At 42.9% G+C, this 16,277-nt stretch overlaps 1 protein-coding gene across 1 annotated transcript; it reads right to left on the bottom strand.

Annotated features, from left to right (window-relative positions):
• LOC148067984 (uncharacterized) lies at positions 1 to 16,277 on the bottom strand. Its single transcript, XM_087803475.1, has 11 exons — positions 16,148 to 16,277; positions 15,158 to 15,397; positions 14,771 to 14,885; positions 12,128 to 12,280; positions 9,760 to 9,939; positions 7,445 to 7,518; positions 6,374 to 6,571; positions 4,857 to 4,994; positions 4,331 to 4,420; positions 3,379 to 3,522; positions 1 to 832 (listed from the first exon to the last, which is right to left on the bottom strand). The coding sequence occupies exons 2-11, from the start codon at positions 15,395 to 15,397 to the stop codon at positions 704 to 706; spliced, it is 1,461 nt and encodes a 486-aa protein (XP_087659601.1). The 5' UTR covers positions 16,148 to 16,277; the 3' UTR covers positions 1 to 703.

Here is a 16,277-nt window from a genome sequence, read left to right as displayed (position 1 = left end):
TGTCGTTGCATATTTATTATTCATCCACATATTGCCTGTTTACCAAAGTTACACGTGTTTTTTGCATTAGTTTTCCTGATATTCACTTTGAAAAGTCAAACATTTGTTAATTATCCAAATATTTTTACTCAAAATTACAATTTCTTGAACATCTGGTTGAACCTGGAGTTATGGCTGGAGCTCCTACATCTACATCTCTTTAAATGCTTCCACTTATTACAAGTATTTCTGCATCCAAACATGCTCTAGTGGTGACATGCAGGTACTATCTTCAAGAGTATTGCAGTATAACGAGCGTGCAAAGAGTCCAAACACCTGGAAGACCTGGATACGCCTGTGAAGACTCGTTAGTTATCAAAACGATGCAGCAGAAAACGTTCCTTCATGAGTTAAAAAGTGAGTTTGCTGGTGTTTCTTCTGAGAGCAAATCTATGAAATGAGCAGGACATGCTGATGCTGGAGCTACTTCTACCTGTCGAGCAGGTTTCAAGAAAGTTTTAGTGCATTCAAGCTTCCAATCCAACATTTAAAAGAACGAGACAAAGGTCCGGACTGTGATTCGGCTTCAGACGCGAACATGAATAAAAGTTTCTAAATATAAATACGAATCTGTAAAGATTTGGATGAAATGACGACGTAGAAATGTGTCACCGGACGTAAACATCTGTTGCATAATCATGTCTCATCAGCTGCTGCTGCAGCTTCAGTGAGAGCTGTTGCTGCTCCAGTCGTAGGGAAGGAAGCTGACTTTGGTCTTCCCTGCAGAGAGAACTCCCTTCAAGCTGTTCTTCTTTGGAGAGTCGCCCATGTGATCCAGAACCCAGGAGAGCAGCTGATGGTAGCACACGGAAGAAGTCAGTCAGCCTTCACTTGAATAAACGTTACATTTACCAGCATTACTCTGCAAGATTGTGTAGTTTGCTCCACAAGACTCTGTAATTTACCTCCGAGATTCTGCGGTTTAACTCCGCGAGATTCTATAGTTTAACTCCATGAGATTCTATAGTGTAACTCTGCAAGATTCTATAGTTTAACACATGAGATTCTATAGTTTAACTCCGAGATTCTGCGGTTTAACTCCGCGAGATTCTGCGGTTTAACTCCATGAGATTCTATAGTTTAACTCCATGAGATTCTATATTGTAACTCTGCAAGATTCTATAGTGTAACTCCGCAAGATTCTATAGTTTAACACATGAGATTCTATAGTTTAACTCCGTGAGATTCTATAGTTTAACTCCATGAGATTCTATAGTTTAACTCCGCAAGATTCTATAGTTTAACACATGAGATTCTATAGTTTAACTCCATGAGATTCTATAGTTTAACTCCATGAGATTCTATAGTTTAACTCCATGAGATTCTGCGGTTTAACTCCATGAGATTCTATAGTGTAACTCCGCAAGATTCTATAGTTTAACTCCGCAAGATTCTATAGTTTAACTCCATGAGATTCTATAGTTTAACTCCGCAAGATTCTATAGTTTAACTCCATGAGATTCTATAGTTTAACTCCGCGAGATTTTGCGGTTTAACACTGCGAGATTCTATAGTTTAACTCCGCGAGATTCTATAGTTTAACTCCGCGAGATTCTATAGTTTAACTCCGCGAGATTCTGTAGTTTAACTCCATGAGATTCTATAGTTTAACTCCATGAGATTCTATAGTTTAACTCTGCGAGATTCTGTAGTTTAACTCCATGAGATTCTATAGTTTAACTCCATGAGATTCTATAGTTTAACTCCATGAGATTCTGCGGTTTAACTCCATGAGATTCTATAGTGTAACTCCGCAAGATTCTATAGTTTAACTCCATGAGATTCTATAGTTTAACTCCATGAGATTCTATAGTTTAACTCCATGAGATTCTATAGTTTAACTCCATGAGATTCTGCGGTTTAACTCCATGAGATTCTATAGTGTAACTCCGCAAGATTCTATAGTTTAACTCCGCAAGATTCTATAGTTTAACTCCGCAAGATTCTATAGTTTAACTCCGCAAGATTCTATAGTTTAACTCCGCAAGATTCTATAGTTTAACTCCATGAGATTCTATAGTTTAACTCCGCGAGATTTTGCGGTTTAACACTGCGAGATTCTACAGTTTAACTCCGCGAGATTCTGTAGTTTAACTCCATGAGATTCTATAGTTTAACTCCATGAGATTCTATAGTTTAACTCCATGAGATTCTATAGTTTAACTCCATGAGATTCTGCGGTTTAACTCCATGAGATTCTATAGTGTAACTCCGCAAGATTCTATAGTTTAACTCCATGAGATTCTATAGTTTAACTCCATGAGATTCTATAGTTTAACTCCATGAGATTCTGTAGTTTAACTCCATGAGATTCTATAGTTTAACTCCATGAGATTCTGTAGTTTAACTCCGCGAGATACTATAGTTTAACTCCGCGAGATTCTATAGTTTAACTCCATGAGATTCTATAGTTTAACTCCATGAGATTCTATAGTTTAACTCCGCGAGATTCTATAGTTTAACTCCGCGAGATTCTATAGTTTAACTCCGCGAGATTCTATAGTTTAACTCCGTGAGATTCTGCGGTTTAACTCTGAGATTCTGCGGTTTAACTCCATGAGATTCTATAGTTTAACTCCATGAGATTCTATAGTTTATCTCCGCAAGATTCTGTAGTTTAACTCCACGAGATTCTATAGTTTAACTCCGCGAGATTCTATAGTTTAACTCCGCGAGATTCTATAGTTTAACTCCGCGAGATTCTATAGTTTAACTCCATGAGATTCTATAGTTTAACTCCATGAGATTCTATAGTTTAACTCCGTGAGATTCTATAGTTTAACTCCGTGAGATTCTATAGTTTAACTCCGTGAGATTCTTTAGTTTAACTCCGCGAGATTCTATAGTTTAACTCCGCGAGATTCTATAGTTTAACTCCGCGAGATTCTATAGTTTAACTCCATGAGATTCTATAGTTTAACTCCATGAGATTCTATAGTTTAACTCCGCGAGATTCTATAGTTTATCTCCGTGAGATTCTATAGTTTAACTCCATGAGATTCTAAAGTTTAACTCCATGAGATTCTATAGTTTAACTCCATGAGATTCTATAGTTTATCTCCGTGAGATTCTATAGTTTAACTCCGCAAGTAATAATTTGCTAGCATCATTCAATAGTCTAAGCAGGAGGAGGTCTAGAGGCAAACCCTGGACTAACATCTCCTTCAGCTGCTGCTCCTCAAGACCTCGGATGATGGAGAAACATTTTGGATCAATTATGAAAATGATTCTTTCAAATCTAAGCAGCAATAATATTATTGTCACGTCCATGAGGATGTTCAAGTATTGATTCAGTTCTAGAGTCACGTCTGATGGACTCGTGATCCTGGTCTGCAGTACCTTCTCGTCGGTGCCTCCAAAGTCTGCCTTGTACCACTTGAAGATCTGACTCAGTCTCACTTCCTTCTTCCCTGAATCCACCAGACAAGCGTCGTCGTTCTCCAGGAAGGCTTCGGCCGCAGTGAGGAGTTGACTGTCGATGTCCTGGAGGAGGAGCAGGACTGTGAGGGGGGTCTGGGACTGTGACGGGGGAGGTCTAGGACTGTGAGGGGGGTCTAGGACCGTGAGGGGGGTCTGGGACTGTGAGGGGGGGGTCTAGGACTGTGAGGGGGGTCTAGGACTGTGAGGGGGGGGTCTAGGACTGTGACGGGGGGGTCTGGGACCGTGAGGGGGGTCTGGGACCGTGAGAGGGGTCTGGGACCGTGAGGGGGGTCTGGGACTGTGAGGGGGGTCTGGGACCGTGAGGGGGGTCTAGGACTGTGACGGGGGTCTAGGAATGTGACGGGGGGTCTAGGACTGTGACGGGGGTCTAGGACTGTGACAGGGGGTCTAGTACTGTGACGGGGGTCTAGGAATGTGACGGGGGTCTAGGAATGTGACGGGAGGTCTGGGACCGTGACGGGGGGTCTGGGACCGTGACGGGGGGTCTGGGACCGTGATGGGGGTCTAGGACTGTGACGGTGGTCTAGGAATGTGACGGGGGGTCTAGGACTGTGACGGGGGTCTAGGACTGTGACAGGGGGTCTAGTACTGTGACGGGGGTCTAGGAATGTGACGGGGGAGTCTAGGGGGTCTAGTACTGTGACGGGTGTCTAGTACTGTGACGGGGGTCTAGGAATGTGACGGGGGGGGGGTCTAGGGGGTCTAGTACTGTGACAGGGGTCTAGTACTGTGACGGGGGTCTAGGAATGTGACGGGGGGGGGGTCTAGGGGGTCTAGTACTGTGACGGGGGTCTAGGACTGTGACAGGGGGTCTAGGATTGTGACGGGGGTCTAGGAGAGAAACTCTTACCTGTGGTGTGTAGGTTTTGATTGGCGGGCAGCCTTTGGCCCCGCAGTTCAGGGCAAAGTGGATCAGAGGCTCCGCGTCTGGCAGCGCCATCTGGTGGACAAATGAGATTTGAAACATGTTTCAGGTTTACATTTTATTAAGTTTGTTGTATTGAAAATGTTTAATGATAACTGTTGCCGTGCGTTATGGAATATAAGGGATGAATCGTAAGAGTGCCCCCTACTGGCCGCTCATCAGTTCTGGACCAGTATTTCAAACATACAACATTTTAAGATCTCATTGTTATGGTTCAAACCACAACAATGTCCAATTGACCAATCACAGCAGAGTGGGCGTGGTTATGATCAACAAGATTTCATCTCCAGAAAAACAAAGTGTTTTCAGTGGGCGGAGCTTAAGATCATTTTCTAATGTCAATATTTCAATGAAAAGAGAGTTTTGTTCAAAATGTGACCTTGAGTTCATCACATTAAGACCAGGAAACAACAGACAAACTTATTCTGGGATGAAATAAAAACGTTCTCACTTGCAGTCGAGGGTCTGACTTGGAAAAGGGTTTCCTAAGCTGTGCGATTCCTTTCCTGTTCCCTCTGAGGACGCCGTTCTCGATGTCCTGCAGCGTGAAGACTTCACCTCCGATCAGGTAACTCACGTAGTTGAAGAACTGAGAGGAAGAGACGAGATCCGTGGAGATCAGACTGTCTTCAGTCAAATGAAGAAATCAGTGTCATCGGAATATTTTCTTTATTTAGTTTGTGTTTCATGTTTTTATAAGAATTCAATTACTATCATTGAATCAAAGAACCATTGTGCGCGCGTGTGTGATGTGTTGTGCGCGCGTGTGTGACGTGTTGTGATGTGTTGTGCGCGCGTGTGTGACGTGTTGTGATGTGTTGTGCGCGCGTGTGTGACGTGTTGTGATGTGTTGTGCGCGTGTGTGTGACGTGTTGTGATGTGTTGTGCGCGCGTGTGTGACGTGTTGTGATGTGTTGTGCGCGCGTGTGTGACGTGTTGTACGCGCGTGTGTGACGTGTTGTGCGCGCGTGTGTGATGTGTTGTGCGCGTGTGTGACGTGTTGTGCGCGTGTGTGACGTGTTGTACGCGCGTGTGACGTGTTGTGCGCGCGTGTGACGTGTTGTGCGCGCGTGTGTGACGTGTTGTGCGCGCGTGTGACGTGTTGTGCGCGCGTGTGTGACGTGTTGTGCGCGTGTGTGACGTGTTGTGCGCGCGTGTGTGACGTGTTGTGCGCGCGTTTGACGTGTTGTACGCGCGTGTGACGTGTTGTGCGCGCGTGTGACGTGTTGTGCGCGCGTGTGTGACGTGTTGTGCGCGCGTGTGACGTGTTGTGCGCGCGTGTGACGTGTTGTGCGCGTGTGTGACGTGTTGTGCGCGCGTGTGACGTGTTGTGCGCGCGTGTTGTACGCGCGTGTGACGTGTTGTGCGCGCGTGTGACGTGTTGTGCGCGCGTGTGTGACGTGTTGTGCGCGTGTGTGACGTGTTGTGCGCGCGTGTGTGACGTGTTGTGCGCGCGTTTGACGTGTTGTGCGCGCGTGTGACGTGTTGTGCGCGCGTGTGACGTGTTGTGCGCGCGTGTGTGACGTGTTGTGCGCGTGTGTGACGTGTTGTGCGCGCGTGTGTGACGTGTTGTGCGCGCGTGTGACGTGTTGTGCGCGCGTGTGACGTGTTGTGCGCGCGTGTGACGTGTTGTGCGCGCGTGTGTGATGTGTTGTACGCGCGTGTGACGTGTTGTGCGCGCGTGTGACGTGTTGTGCGCGCGTGTGACGTGTTGTGCGCGCGTGTGACGTGTTGTACGCGCGTGTGACGTGTTGTGCGCGTGTATGATGTGTTGTGCGCGCGTGTGTGATGTGTTGTGCGCGTGTATGATGTGTTGTGCGCGCGTGTATGATGTGTTGTGCGCGTGTGTGTGATGTGTTGTGCGCGCCCACCAGGTAATGTTCATATAAATCATTTGATCGTTCTTTGATTTCAATAACAAAGTCTCAACATCTCAATCCACTGATCTACTCCCGGTGCGAGGTTTACTCTGTATCTCTGCCACATGTTGGTTGGGGCTCCGAGGCGAAGGTATCCATGGATGACCAGAGCGTTGTAGATGTTGATGAAGAAGGCCAGAGTCTCCTCGCGGCTCAGAGACAGAAGCTCCACTCGCTGCAGCTGCACGGCCAGGTCGCTGTAGCGCTCGAAGGCCGGATCCACCTTCATGCCCTTGTAGTCCACGTACTGAGGGGAGCAGAGTCAGTCCAGGACCCGCCAGTCCAGGACCCGAGAGTCCAGGACCCGAGAGTCCAGGACCCCAGAGTCCAGGACCCGCCAGTCCAGGACCCGAGAGTCCAGGACCCGAGAGTCCAGGACCCGCCAGTCCAGGACCCGAGAGTCCAGGACCCCAGAGTCCAGGACCCGCCAGTCCAGGACCCGAGAGTCCAGGACCCGAGAGTCCAGGACCCGCCAGTCCAGGACCCCAGAGTCCAGGACCCGCCAGTCCAGGACCCGAGAGTCCAGGACCCGCCAGTCCAGGACCCAAGAGTCCGGGACCCGCCAGTCCAGGACCCGCGAGTCCTGGACCCGCGAGTCCTGGACCCGAGAGTCCGGGACCCGAGAGTCCGGGACCCGCCAGTCCAGGACCCCAGAGTCCAGGACCCGCCAGTCCAGGACCCGAGAGTCCAGGACCCGAGAGTCCAGGACCCGAGAGTCCAGGACCCGCCAGTCCAGGACCCCAGAGTCCAGGACCCGCCAGTCCAGGACCCGAGAGTCCAGGACCCGCCAGTCCAGGACCCAAGAGTCCGGGACCCGCCAGTCCAGGACCCGCGAGTCCTGGACCCGCGAGTCCTGGACCCGAGAGTCCGGGACCCGAGAGTCCGGGACCCGAGAGTCCGGGACCCACCAGTCGAGGACCCGCAAGTCCAAGACCCGCCAGTCCAGGACCCGAGAGTCCAGGACCCACCAGTCCAGGACCCGCAAGTCCAAGACCCGCCAGTCCAGGACCCGAGAGTCCAGGACCCACCAGTCCAGGACCCGTGAGTCCAAGACCCGCCAGTCTAGGATCCGCGAGTCTAGGACCTGCCAGTCCAGGACCCGCGAGTTAACGGCTCTTACCTTCCCGTCCGCGGACAGATGATCCGAGAACAGCTTCAGGATCATCTCTCGCAGCAGCAGCGAGAGCTCGGACGCTGAGGACGGAAGAGAAGATTTGAAGGATCCTGAGGTCGAGGTTCATGTGACGTGAGACGTGAGACGTGAGAGCACAACAGTCGGAGAGCACAACAGTCTGAGAGCTCAACAGTCTGAGATCACAACAGTCTGAGAGCACAACAGTCTGAGAGCACAACAGTCTGAGAGCACAACAGTCTGAGAGCACAACAGTCTGAGAGCACAACAGTCTGAGAGCACAACAGTCTGAGAGCACAACAGTCTGAGAGCACAACAGTCTGAGAGCACAACAGTCTGAGAGCACAACAGTCTGAGAGCACAACAGTCTGAGAGCACAACAGTCTGAGATCACAACAGTCTGAGAGCTCAACAGTCTGAGATCACAACAGTCTGAGAGCTCAACAGTCTGAGAGCACAACAGTCTGAGAGCACAACAGTCTGAGAGCACAACAGTCTGAGAGCTCAACAGTCTGAGATCACAACAGTCTGAGAGCTCAACAGTCTGAGAGCACAACAGTCTGAGAGCACAACAGTCTGAGAGCACAACAGTCTGAGAGCACAACAGTCTGAGAGCACAACAGTCTGAGAGCTCAACAGTCTGAGAGCACAACAGTCTGAGAGCACAACAGTCTGAGAGCACAACAGTCTGAGAGCACAACAGTCTGAGAGCTCAACAGTCTGAGATCACAACAGTCTGAGAGCTCAACAGTCTGAGAGCACAACAGTCTGAGAGCACAACAGTCTGAGAGCACAACAGTCTGAGAGCACAACAGTCTGAGAGCACAACAGTCTGAGAGCACAACAGTCTGAGAGCACAACAGTCTGAGAGCACAACAGTCTGAGATCAGTCTGAGAGCACAACAGTCTGAGATCAGTCTGAGAGCACAACAGTCTGAGAGCACAACAGTCTGAGAGCTCAACAGTCTGAGAGCACAACAGTCTGAGAGCACAACAGTCTGAGAGCACAACAGTCTGAGAGCACAACAGTCTGAGAGCACAACAGTCTGAGAGCACAACAGTCTGAGATCACAACAGTCTGAGAGCTCAACAGTCTGAGATCACAACAGTCTGAGAGCTCAACAGTCTGAGAGCACAACAGTCTGAGATCAGTCTGAGAGCACAACAGTCTGAGAGCACAACAGTCTGAGAGCACAACAGTCTGAAAGCACAACAGTCTGAGAGCTCAACAGTCTGAGAGCACAACAGTCTGAAAGCACAACAGTCTGAGAGCACAACAGTCTGAAAGCACAACAGTCTGAGAGCTCAACAGTCTGAGAGCTCAACAGTCTGAGAGCACAACAGTCTGAAAGCACAACAGTCTGAGAGCACAACAGTCTGAGATCACAACAGTCTGAGAGCACAACAGTCTGAAAGCACAACAGTCTGAAAGCACAACAGTCTGAAAGCACAACAGTCTGAGAGCACAACAGTCTGAAAGCACAACAGTCTGAAAGCACAACAGTCTGAAAGCACAACAGTCTGAAAGCACAACAGTCTGAAAGCACAACAGTCTGCACACGTTCAGCAACATCGACGTACGTCAGAATCATCAGAACGTTTCATATTTCAATCTGTTTTTTTAAATCTGATCATATATTTGATCATTGAATTTAAAAAGTTGAATATTTTCAAAATGTTTTTTTTTTACGGAGTTTAATATTTTAATTACAATAAAAACAATAATACTTTATTTTTTCTAAATTCAATATTTTTACGTTGACAGTCTTTTAAATTCAATATAAATGTTGGTATAATAGAATAACCAGACATTACTAATAGAGCTCAGAGCTACTGATCAAACTTTTCAGCCAATCATGTGACACGCAGACGATCATGTGACAGCCTAGCGATTAAGTAGTTGTATATTGAATTAAAAATATTAAATTTAAAAGACTATGAATCAAAATGATTGAATTTAAAAATGATGTTTTATTTTATTTTGCGGATTAGAATAATCTGAACATAAAATTCATTTGTTTTGAAAATATTCACATTAAAAAATCAAGTAATACAATATTTCAATATATTGAATTAAAACAAAAATAATGAAATGCTGACATTTTCAAAAACATCGTTACATGAATGAAATATTGTGATGACAATGAGATACTTTCATAAAGTGTTGAAAGACAAACGACAGGAAGTTAAACCAGTTCAAAAGTAAAGTTTTCATAGATTTGAAAGTCAAGCCCAGAGAAGCAGCCGACAGTCGAAGGACAGAAGCTCTGGTGCGATCAGTCGTCCTGCTCGTCCAAACCTACCCGCGATGGGATGGCAGGCGGCCGTCTGCCCGGCGTTCAGAGCGGAGTGAGGATCGTCCTCCAAGAGTCTGTACAGAACCTCAGAGCTCGCCTGAAAACCTCCGTCCTGCTGCCCGTGAACCAGAACCAAGTACTTCTTCTGCAGCAAACCTTGAGCCGCGGTCACAGCCTGATCCTCAGCTGGTGCACACGCACGCACGCACGCACGCACGCACGCACGCACGCACGCACGCACGCACGCACGCACGCACGCACGCACACACGCACACACACACACACACACACACACACACACACACACACACACACACACATGTTCACACACACGTACATTTAAACACACACACACACACATGTTCACACACATGCACACGTAAACACACACACACACACACACATGTTCACACACACGCACACGTAAACACACACACACACGTACATTTAAACACACACACACATACATTTAAACACACACACACACACACATGTTCACACACATGCACACGTAAACACACACACATACATTTAAACACACACACACACACACGTAAACACACACACACACACACATGTTCACACACATGCAAACGTAAACACACACACACATACATTTAAACACACACACATGTTCACACACATGCACACGTAAACACACACACACATACATTTAAACACACAAACACACACATGTTCACACACATGCACACGTAAACACACACACACACACATACATTTAAACACACACACACAGACACACACACACGTAAACACACACACACACACACACATGTTCACACACATGCACACGTAAACACACACACACACGTACATTTAAACACACACACACACACACACACATGTTCACACACATGCACACGTAAACACACACACACACATACATTTAAACACACACACACACATGTTCACACACCCTCTGTCTTCATCGTCGTATGTTTGTATCACTGGCTTCAGAATATTGAATTAATTCAGAACAAAATTTCAAATTTTGATGATTTATTGAAACATTTCTATTAATTAAAAGTTTGAATTTGTTTTCGCTCGTTACCCACTCCTTCAGGGGCTCAGACCCCCCAGTGGAGGAGCTGCTCCTTCAGGGGCCCTGAAGGAGCTGCTCCTCCAGGGGCTCAGACCCCCCAGTGGAGGAGCTGCTCCTTCAGGGGCTCAGACCCCCCCAGTGGAGGAGCAGCTCCTTCAGGGGCTCAGGCCCCCCAGTGGAGGAGCAGCTCCTTCAGGGGCTCAGACCCCCCAGTGGAGGAGCAGCTCCTTCAGGGGCTCAGACCCCCCAGTGGAGGAGCTGCTCCTTCAGGGGCTCAGACCCCCCAGTGGAGGAGCAGCTCCTTCAGGGGCTCAGACCCCCCAGTGGAGGAGCAGCTCCTTCAGGGGCTCAGACCCCCCAGTGGAGGAGCTGCTCCTTCAGGGGCTCAGGCCCCCCAGTGGAGGAGCTGCTCCTTCAGGGGCTCAGGCCCCCCAGTGGAGGAGCAGCTCCTTCAGGGGCTCAGACCCCCCAGTGGAGGAGCAGCTCCTTCAGGGGCTCAGACCCCCCAGTGGAGGAGCTGCTCCTTCAGGGGCTCAGGCCCCCCAGTGGAGGAGCTGCTCCTTCAGGGGCTCAGACCCCCCAGTGGAGGAGCGTATAGAAGGTCCTTCATCCCAACTGGTGTCATTTAACTCTTTAAATATCCTGATGCTAATCCGTAGTGTGTTTTTCTTCTTGTGTGTTTTATTTTATTTTTTGTTTTTATTTTATTTTATTTTATTTTATTCTGTTAATAGTGTTAAATGTCTAACATTGTAAATAATTTGTATATTTTTAAGATCGATTTTTATTTTTTTATTATCTCTTTTATTATTTATTTTTTCCTTGCACTTTATTTTTTTCAACTGTTGTAAAAGTGTGTTTCCCTCTGGATGAATAAACATTTTATATTCTATTCTATTCTATTCTAAATATATATATATATATATATATATAATTCAAATCTTTATTTAAAGCCTTCAATTAGAAAACAATAATAATTCAGTTTCTTATTCTTATTCCAATAATTAAAAAATATCAAACATTCATGATTAACTGAAAGTTATTTTTGTCTGGAGACTCTATTATAACATTTATATATTCAAATAAAATACAACCAAATACAAAGAATTCAATTCAGAACAATTACTTTTGAACGACTAATATATAAATAAATATCAAACTTTATGCGTAAAATAATGATTTCATTTTGAATTTGATCAAATCATTGAATCATTGAATAACTAAACGGCTGAAACGACAACATGTCAATCAAACAAGAGTCGGTTCAATATTCTGAAGCCACGCCACGACCCCTGACCCCTGAACTCTCACCGAGGCTCTTCTCCTCCTGCAGCCACGCCAGCAGCTCATTGGCCGAGAAGCACTTCCTGTGTAAAGTCAAAGCGCGTCTACGACTTCCTATGACGGAGGCGTGTTTCAGATCCTGCACCAGGTCTGCCAGCTCATCCTTCTCACACTGAAAGTCTGCAACAACAACGACTCAACCATCATCCCTGGAACACGCCTGTTTCCACGGAAACGTCAAGTTTTCGGAAGTAAAGTCACGTTAGAAGCAGGTTCGTTGGAAACACTTTGAGTAAAATTCAATATATAACAAGGAAATAAAAACACGTGAATGAATAGAAATGAATTAAATCTAAATGAAAAAATGACGCGTATATTAAATTGATTTAATTTATGTCATTAAACATCTGACGTGTCCTTGAAGTGTTTTCAAACATTTATTAATATTATTAAAAATATATTAAAGTGACTGAGTTCACTTACAAAAACTGTAAATACATTTAAAAAATACTAGTTCAATGTTTTTAACATTTAACATATATTTATTTGATCTAAATAATTGTTGACTTTTTTAAGCATTTGAAGTTTTGTAGCTTGATGTATAGTATATATAGTGAACACTAGGGGGCAGCAGCGTCAGCAGCTTCATCACTGAAATTAATCTATTTCGTAATAATACATTATTTTCAGCTCAGTAACTTCAGAACCCTGTCGTGAACCTTTGAACAGATATTTGACCAGATTTAAAGTAAAAGAACATGAAAACTTATCATAACTAATATTGATCCAAGTGTTCAAAGCTCCTGATGTACAGTTTTCACGTCTGGATCAAAGGTTTTACTTCATGTCTTCATGTTTAGATCTTAAACCGACACATCAAAGTCAGTGTCAATCAAACTGTCGTCGTCTGAACAAACATCAGGAAACTTTAACTTTTTATGTTTCACTGAAAATTAAAACTTTAGTTTGTTTTAAAGAAATTCTAGAGTTGACCTGAAAAATAATACATTAATTTCCATGAAACAAGTTTTTTTAATCATTTTCTATTCATTAAAAAGTCATTAATTTCTACAGATAAGTTCAAGACTATTTAATAACATCTGTTTTATTAAAGACAAACATGACAAGAATCAGCTTCTGTAGCTTTAGATACATTTCCTCTCATTTGTATGTTTTTAAACATAACAAGTACATGTTTCTTGGAACATTTACACGTTAATACTTTGATAGTTGAACTTGTGTCAAGTTATTATTTCTTAAATCTTTATTCAAATGTAGCCTTTTTTAAGTCTGAACATTTAAAAATATATGTTTTGAGATTTGAAACAAACAGCAGGTCAAAGGTTAAAAGATAACAGCCTTAAAATATTTCTTAGAATAAAGGAAAACACTTCAGTTTATTTATGACACAACTGAGGAATAGAATCTTTTGTTTTGTTGTTTTTGTTGTATTTTTTTTTCTTCACACCAATTATGTTTTATTCTGAAGTCATTATTGGTTTTAAATTCGCTTTATATCGACATTTTTAAATTGATAGTTATTTGAAAGAAGAATAAATCAATGTATGGAAGCATGAGTTCATAACATGATAATAAAACATGAGTTAATAACATGATAATAAAACATGAGTTCATAACATGATCATAAAACATGAGTTAATAACATGATAATAAAACATGAGTTAATAAAACATGAGTTAATAACATGATAATAAAACATGAGTTAATAAAACATGAGTTAATAACATGATAATAAAACATGAGTTAATAAAACATGAGCTAAAAAAAGATTTAATAACATGATCATAAAACATGAGATAATAAAACATGAGTCAATAACATGAGTTAATAACATGATAATAAACATGATTTAATAAAATGATAATAAAACATGAGTTAATAACATGATAATAAAACATGAGTTAATAATGAGTTAATAACATGATATAATAAAACATGAGTTAATAACATGATAATAAAACATGAGTTAATAACATGATAATAAAACATGAGTTAATAACATGATAATAAAACATGAGTTAATAAAACATGAGTTAATAACATGATAATAAAACATGAGTTAATAAAACATGAGTTAATAACATGATAATAAAACATGAGTTAATAAAACATGAGTTAATAACATGATAATAAAACATGAGCTAATAAAACATGAGCTAAAAAAAGATTTAATAACATGATCATAAAACATGAGATAATAAAACATGAGTCAATAACATGAGTTAATAACATGATAATAAAACATGATTTAATAAAATGATAATAAAACATGATTTAATAAAATGATAATAAAACATGATAATAAAACATGAGTTAATAACATGATAATAAAACATGATTTAATAAAATGATAATAAAACATGATAATAAAACATGAGTTAATAATGAGTTAATAACATGATATAATAAAACATGAGTTAATAACATGATAATAAAACATGAGTTAATAACATGATAATAAACATGGGATAATAAAACATGAGTTAATAACATGATAATAAACATGGGATAATTAAACATGAGTTAATAACATGATAATAAACATGGGATAATAAAACATGAGTTAATAACATGATAATAAACATGGGATAATAAAACATGAGTTAATAACATGATAATAAAACATGAGTTAATACAACATTTCTTTACCTCCGTCAGATTCTCCGCTGGGCTCCGCTGACTCGTCCTCAGGTGTCGGTGCAGTGAATCCTGCAGGACAGTCTTCTCTCACCAGATCCACCAGGAACTTCATTTTCTCAGCAGGCTGTGACACAAACATTTGATAATAATTTAATTGAATAATGATTAACACACGCGGAGAAACATGGTTTAATGATTAGTCATTACAGTGAACAAATAATGACTTTTATTTTAGTCTCACTTTTAAAATGTGAAGCTTTTTCTGGCCTCATTACACTGTGATGTTTGTGATGTTTGTGTCGGACCAACTGACGGACGACACTTGTTGTGTAACTGTGATGCAACAGTGTGAGTCAATGCGGGAAGTTGTGTTACTCTCTCTCTCTCTCTGCTCACCAGTTTCTGGAGGTCGTCGTTCCCCCCGATGTGCAAGTTGTTGAAGAAGATCTGAGGCACTGTGCTCCTTCCCGTCATCTCCTTGACCTTCGACCTCAGCTGCGGGTGCCTCCCCAGATCCACCTCCAGCACCGGCAGCCCCATGTTCTTCAGCGTGGCCTTGGCCTGCAGGCAGTGAGGACATCCCTGGATGGAGTAAACGGTGACTCTGCCCCGGAAGCCGGTCTCACTGTCGCTCATCTACGGCCAGAGAAACATAACAAGAACACATGAGGCATCAGGGGTCGCGACCTCCTCAGGGGCCACAGTGTTGTGAGGGCCGTCGAGCAGAGAGGAGCGAAGAGTGAAAACATGATGGAAAAATTAGAAGAAAGTGAATTAAAAACTGACAATAATTGATTTATAAACCTTTCATCAAAACAAAATAAACTGATACTTAATAACTTTTTTCCAAGAAATAAAAATAATACATCAAATCATTTAGCAAAAGTACAAACAATTTACACATAGAACTTGAGGAAGTTGATACAATAATAAACACTAAATATCAAGTTTAAATGTCAGGAATTATGTTTTACAAGTTCTTTTATCGTCAAATATACTTGTATCAAGACACACAGCAGAGATAAGATTATAGGACCAGGAACAGATGGTTGGATTCCTTCCTGTTTCCAGAAGGTTCAGTGAACTTTAAACAAATATTCAAACATTTCCTGAACACATTTGATTATTGAGGTGATGACGTCAGCAAATAAGGAAGTCTCGCCTTATCTAGGATTTAAAACCCAATAAAAACACATTTTCAAGACATTGAAATGTTCGTCTTATGGAAATAAAAGCGATTTTATACGCGATATTTATAAATAATTAAACAAAACACTAGATTTAAAAGATATTTTCGAATAATAACATTTACATTAAAATAATATAAAAATCATATATTATATAAAATCCCTGATATTGCATCAAAATATGTATTTGTAAAATTACCGTGAAGTCTGCCGTGGACTCGGGAGGTTGATGGTTAAGGTGCAGGTGAGGTACAGGTGAGCGTCAGATGAGCGTCAGGTGAATCACTGGAGTGACTCGTAACAAATGCTCATGTTAGCGGTTGTTGTTG

This window comes from Callionymus lyra, chromosome 12 (assembly GCF_982586985.1).
Source record: "Callionymus lyra chromosome 12, fCalLyr1.hap1.1, whole genome shotgun sequence".
Taxonomy (NCBI): domain Eukaryota; kingdom Metazoa; phylum Chordata; class Actinopteri; order Syngnathiformes; family Callionymidae; genus Callionymus; species Callionymus lyra.
Note: the sequence above shows the minus strand (reverse complement) of the source record. Positions and strands in the feature narration are given on the sequence as shown.

What these genes read in the sequence shown, in the direction of transcription:
- LOC148067984 (XM_087803475.1), bottom strand. Translation starts at nt 15,397, where the DNA reads ATGAGCGACAGTGAGACCGGCTTCCGGGGCAGAGTCACCGTTTACTCC. An exon ending in ACGACGACCTCCAGAAACTG is followed by an intron (nt 14,886 to 15,157) that starts GTGAGCAGAGAG and finishes TTTGTGTCACAG; the next exon opens with CCTGCTGAGAAAATGAAGTT. An exon ending in TTGGAGGCACCGACGAGAAG is followed by an intron (nt 833 to 3,378) that starts GTACTGCAGACC and finishes TGCTACCATCAG; the next exon opens with CTGCTCTCCTGGGTTCTGGA.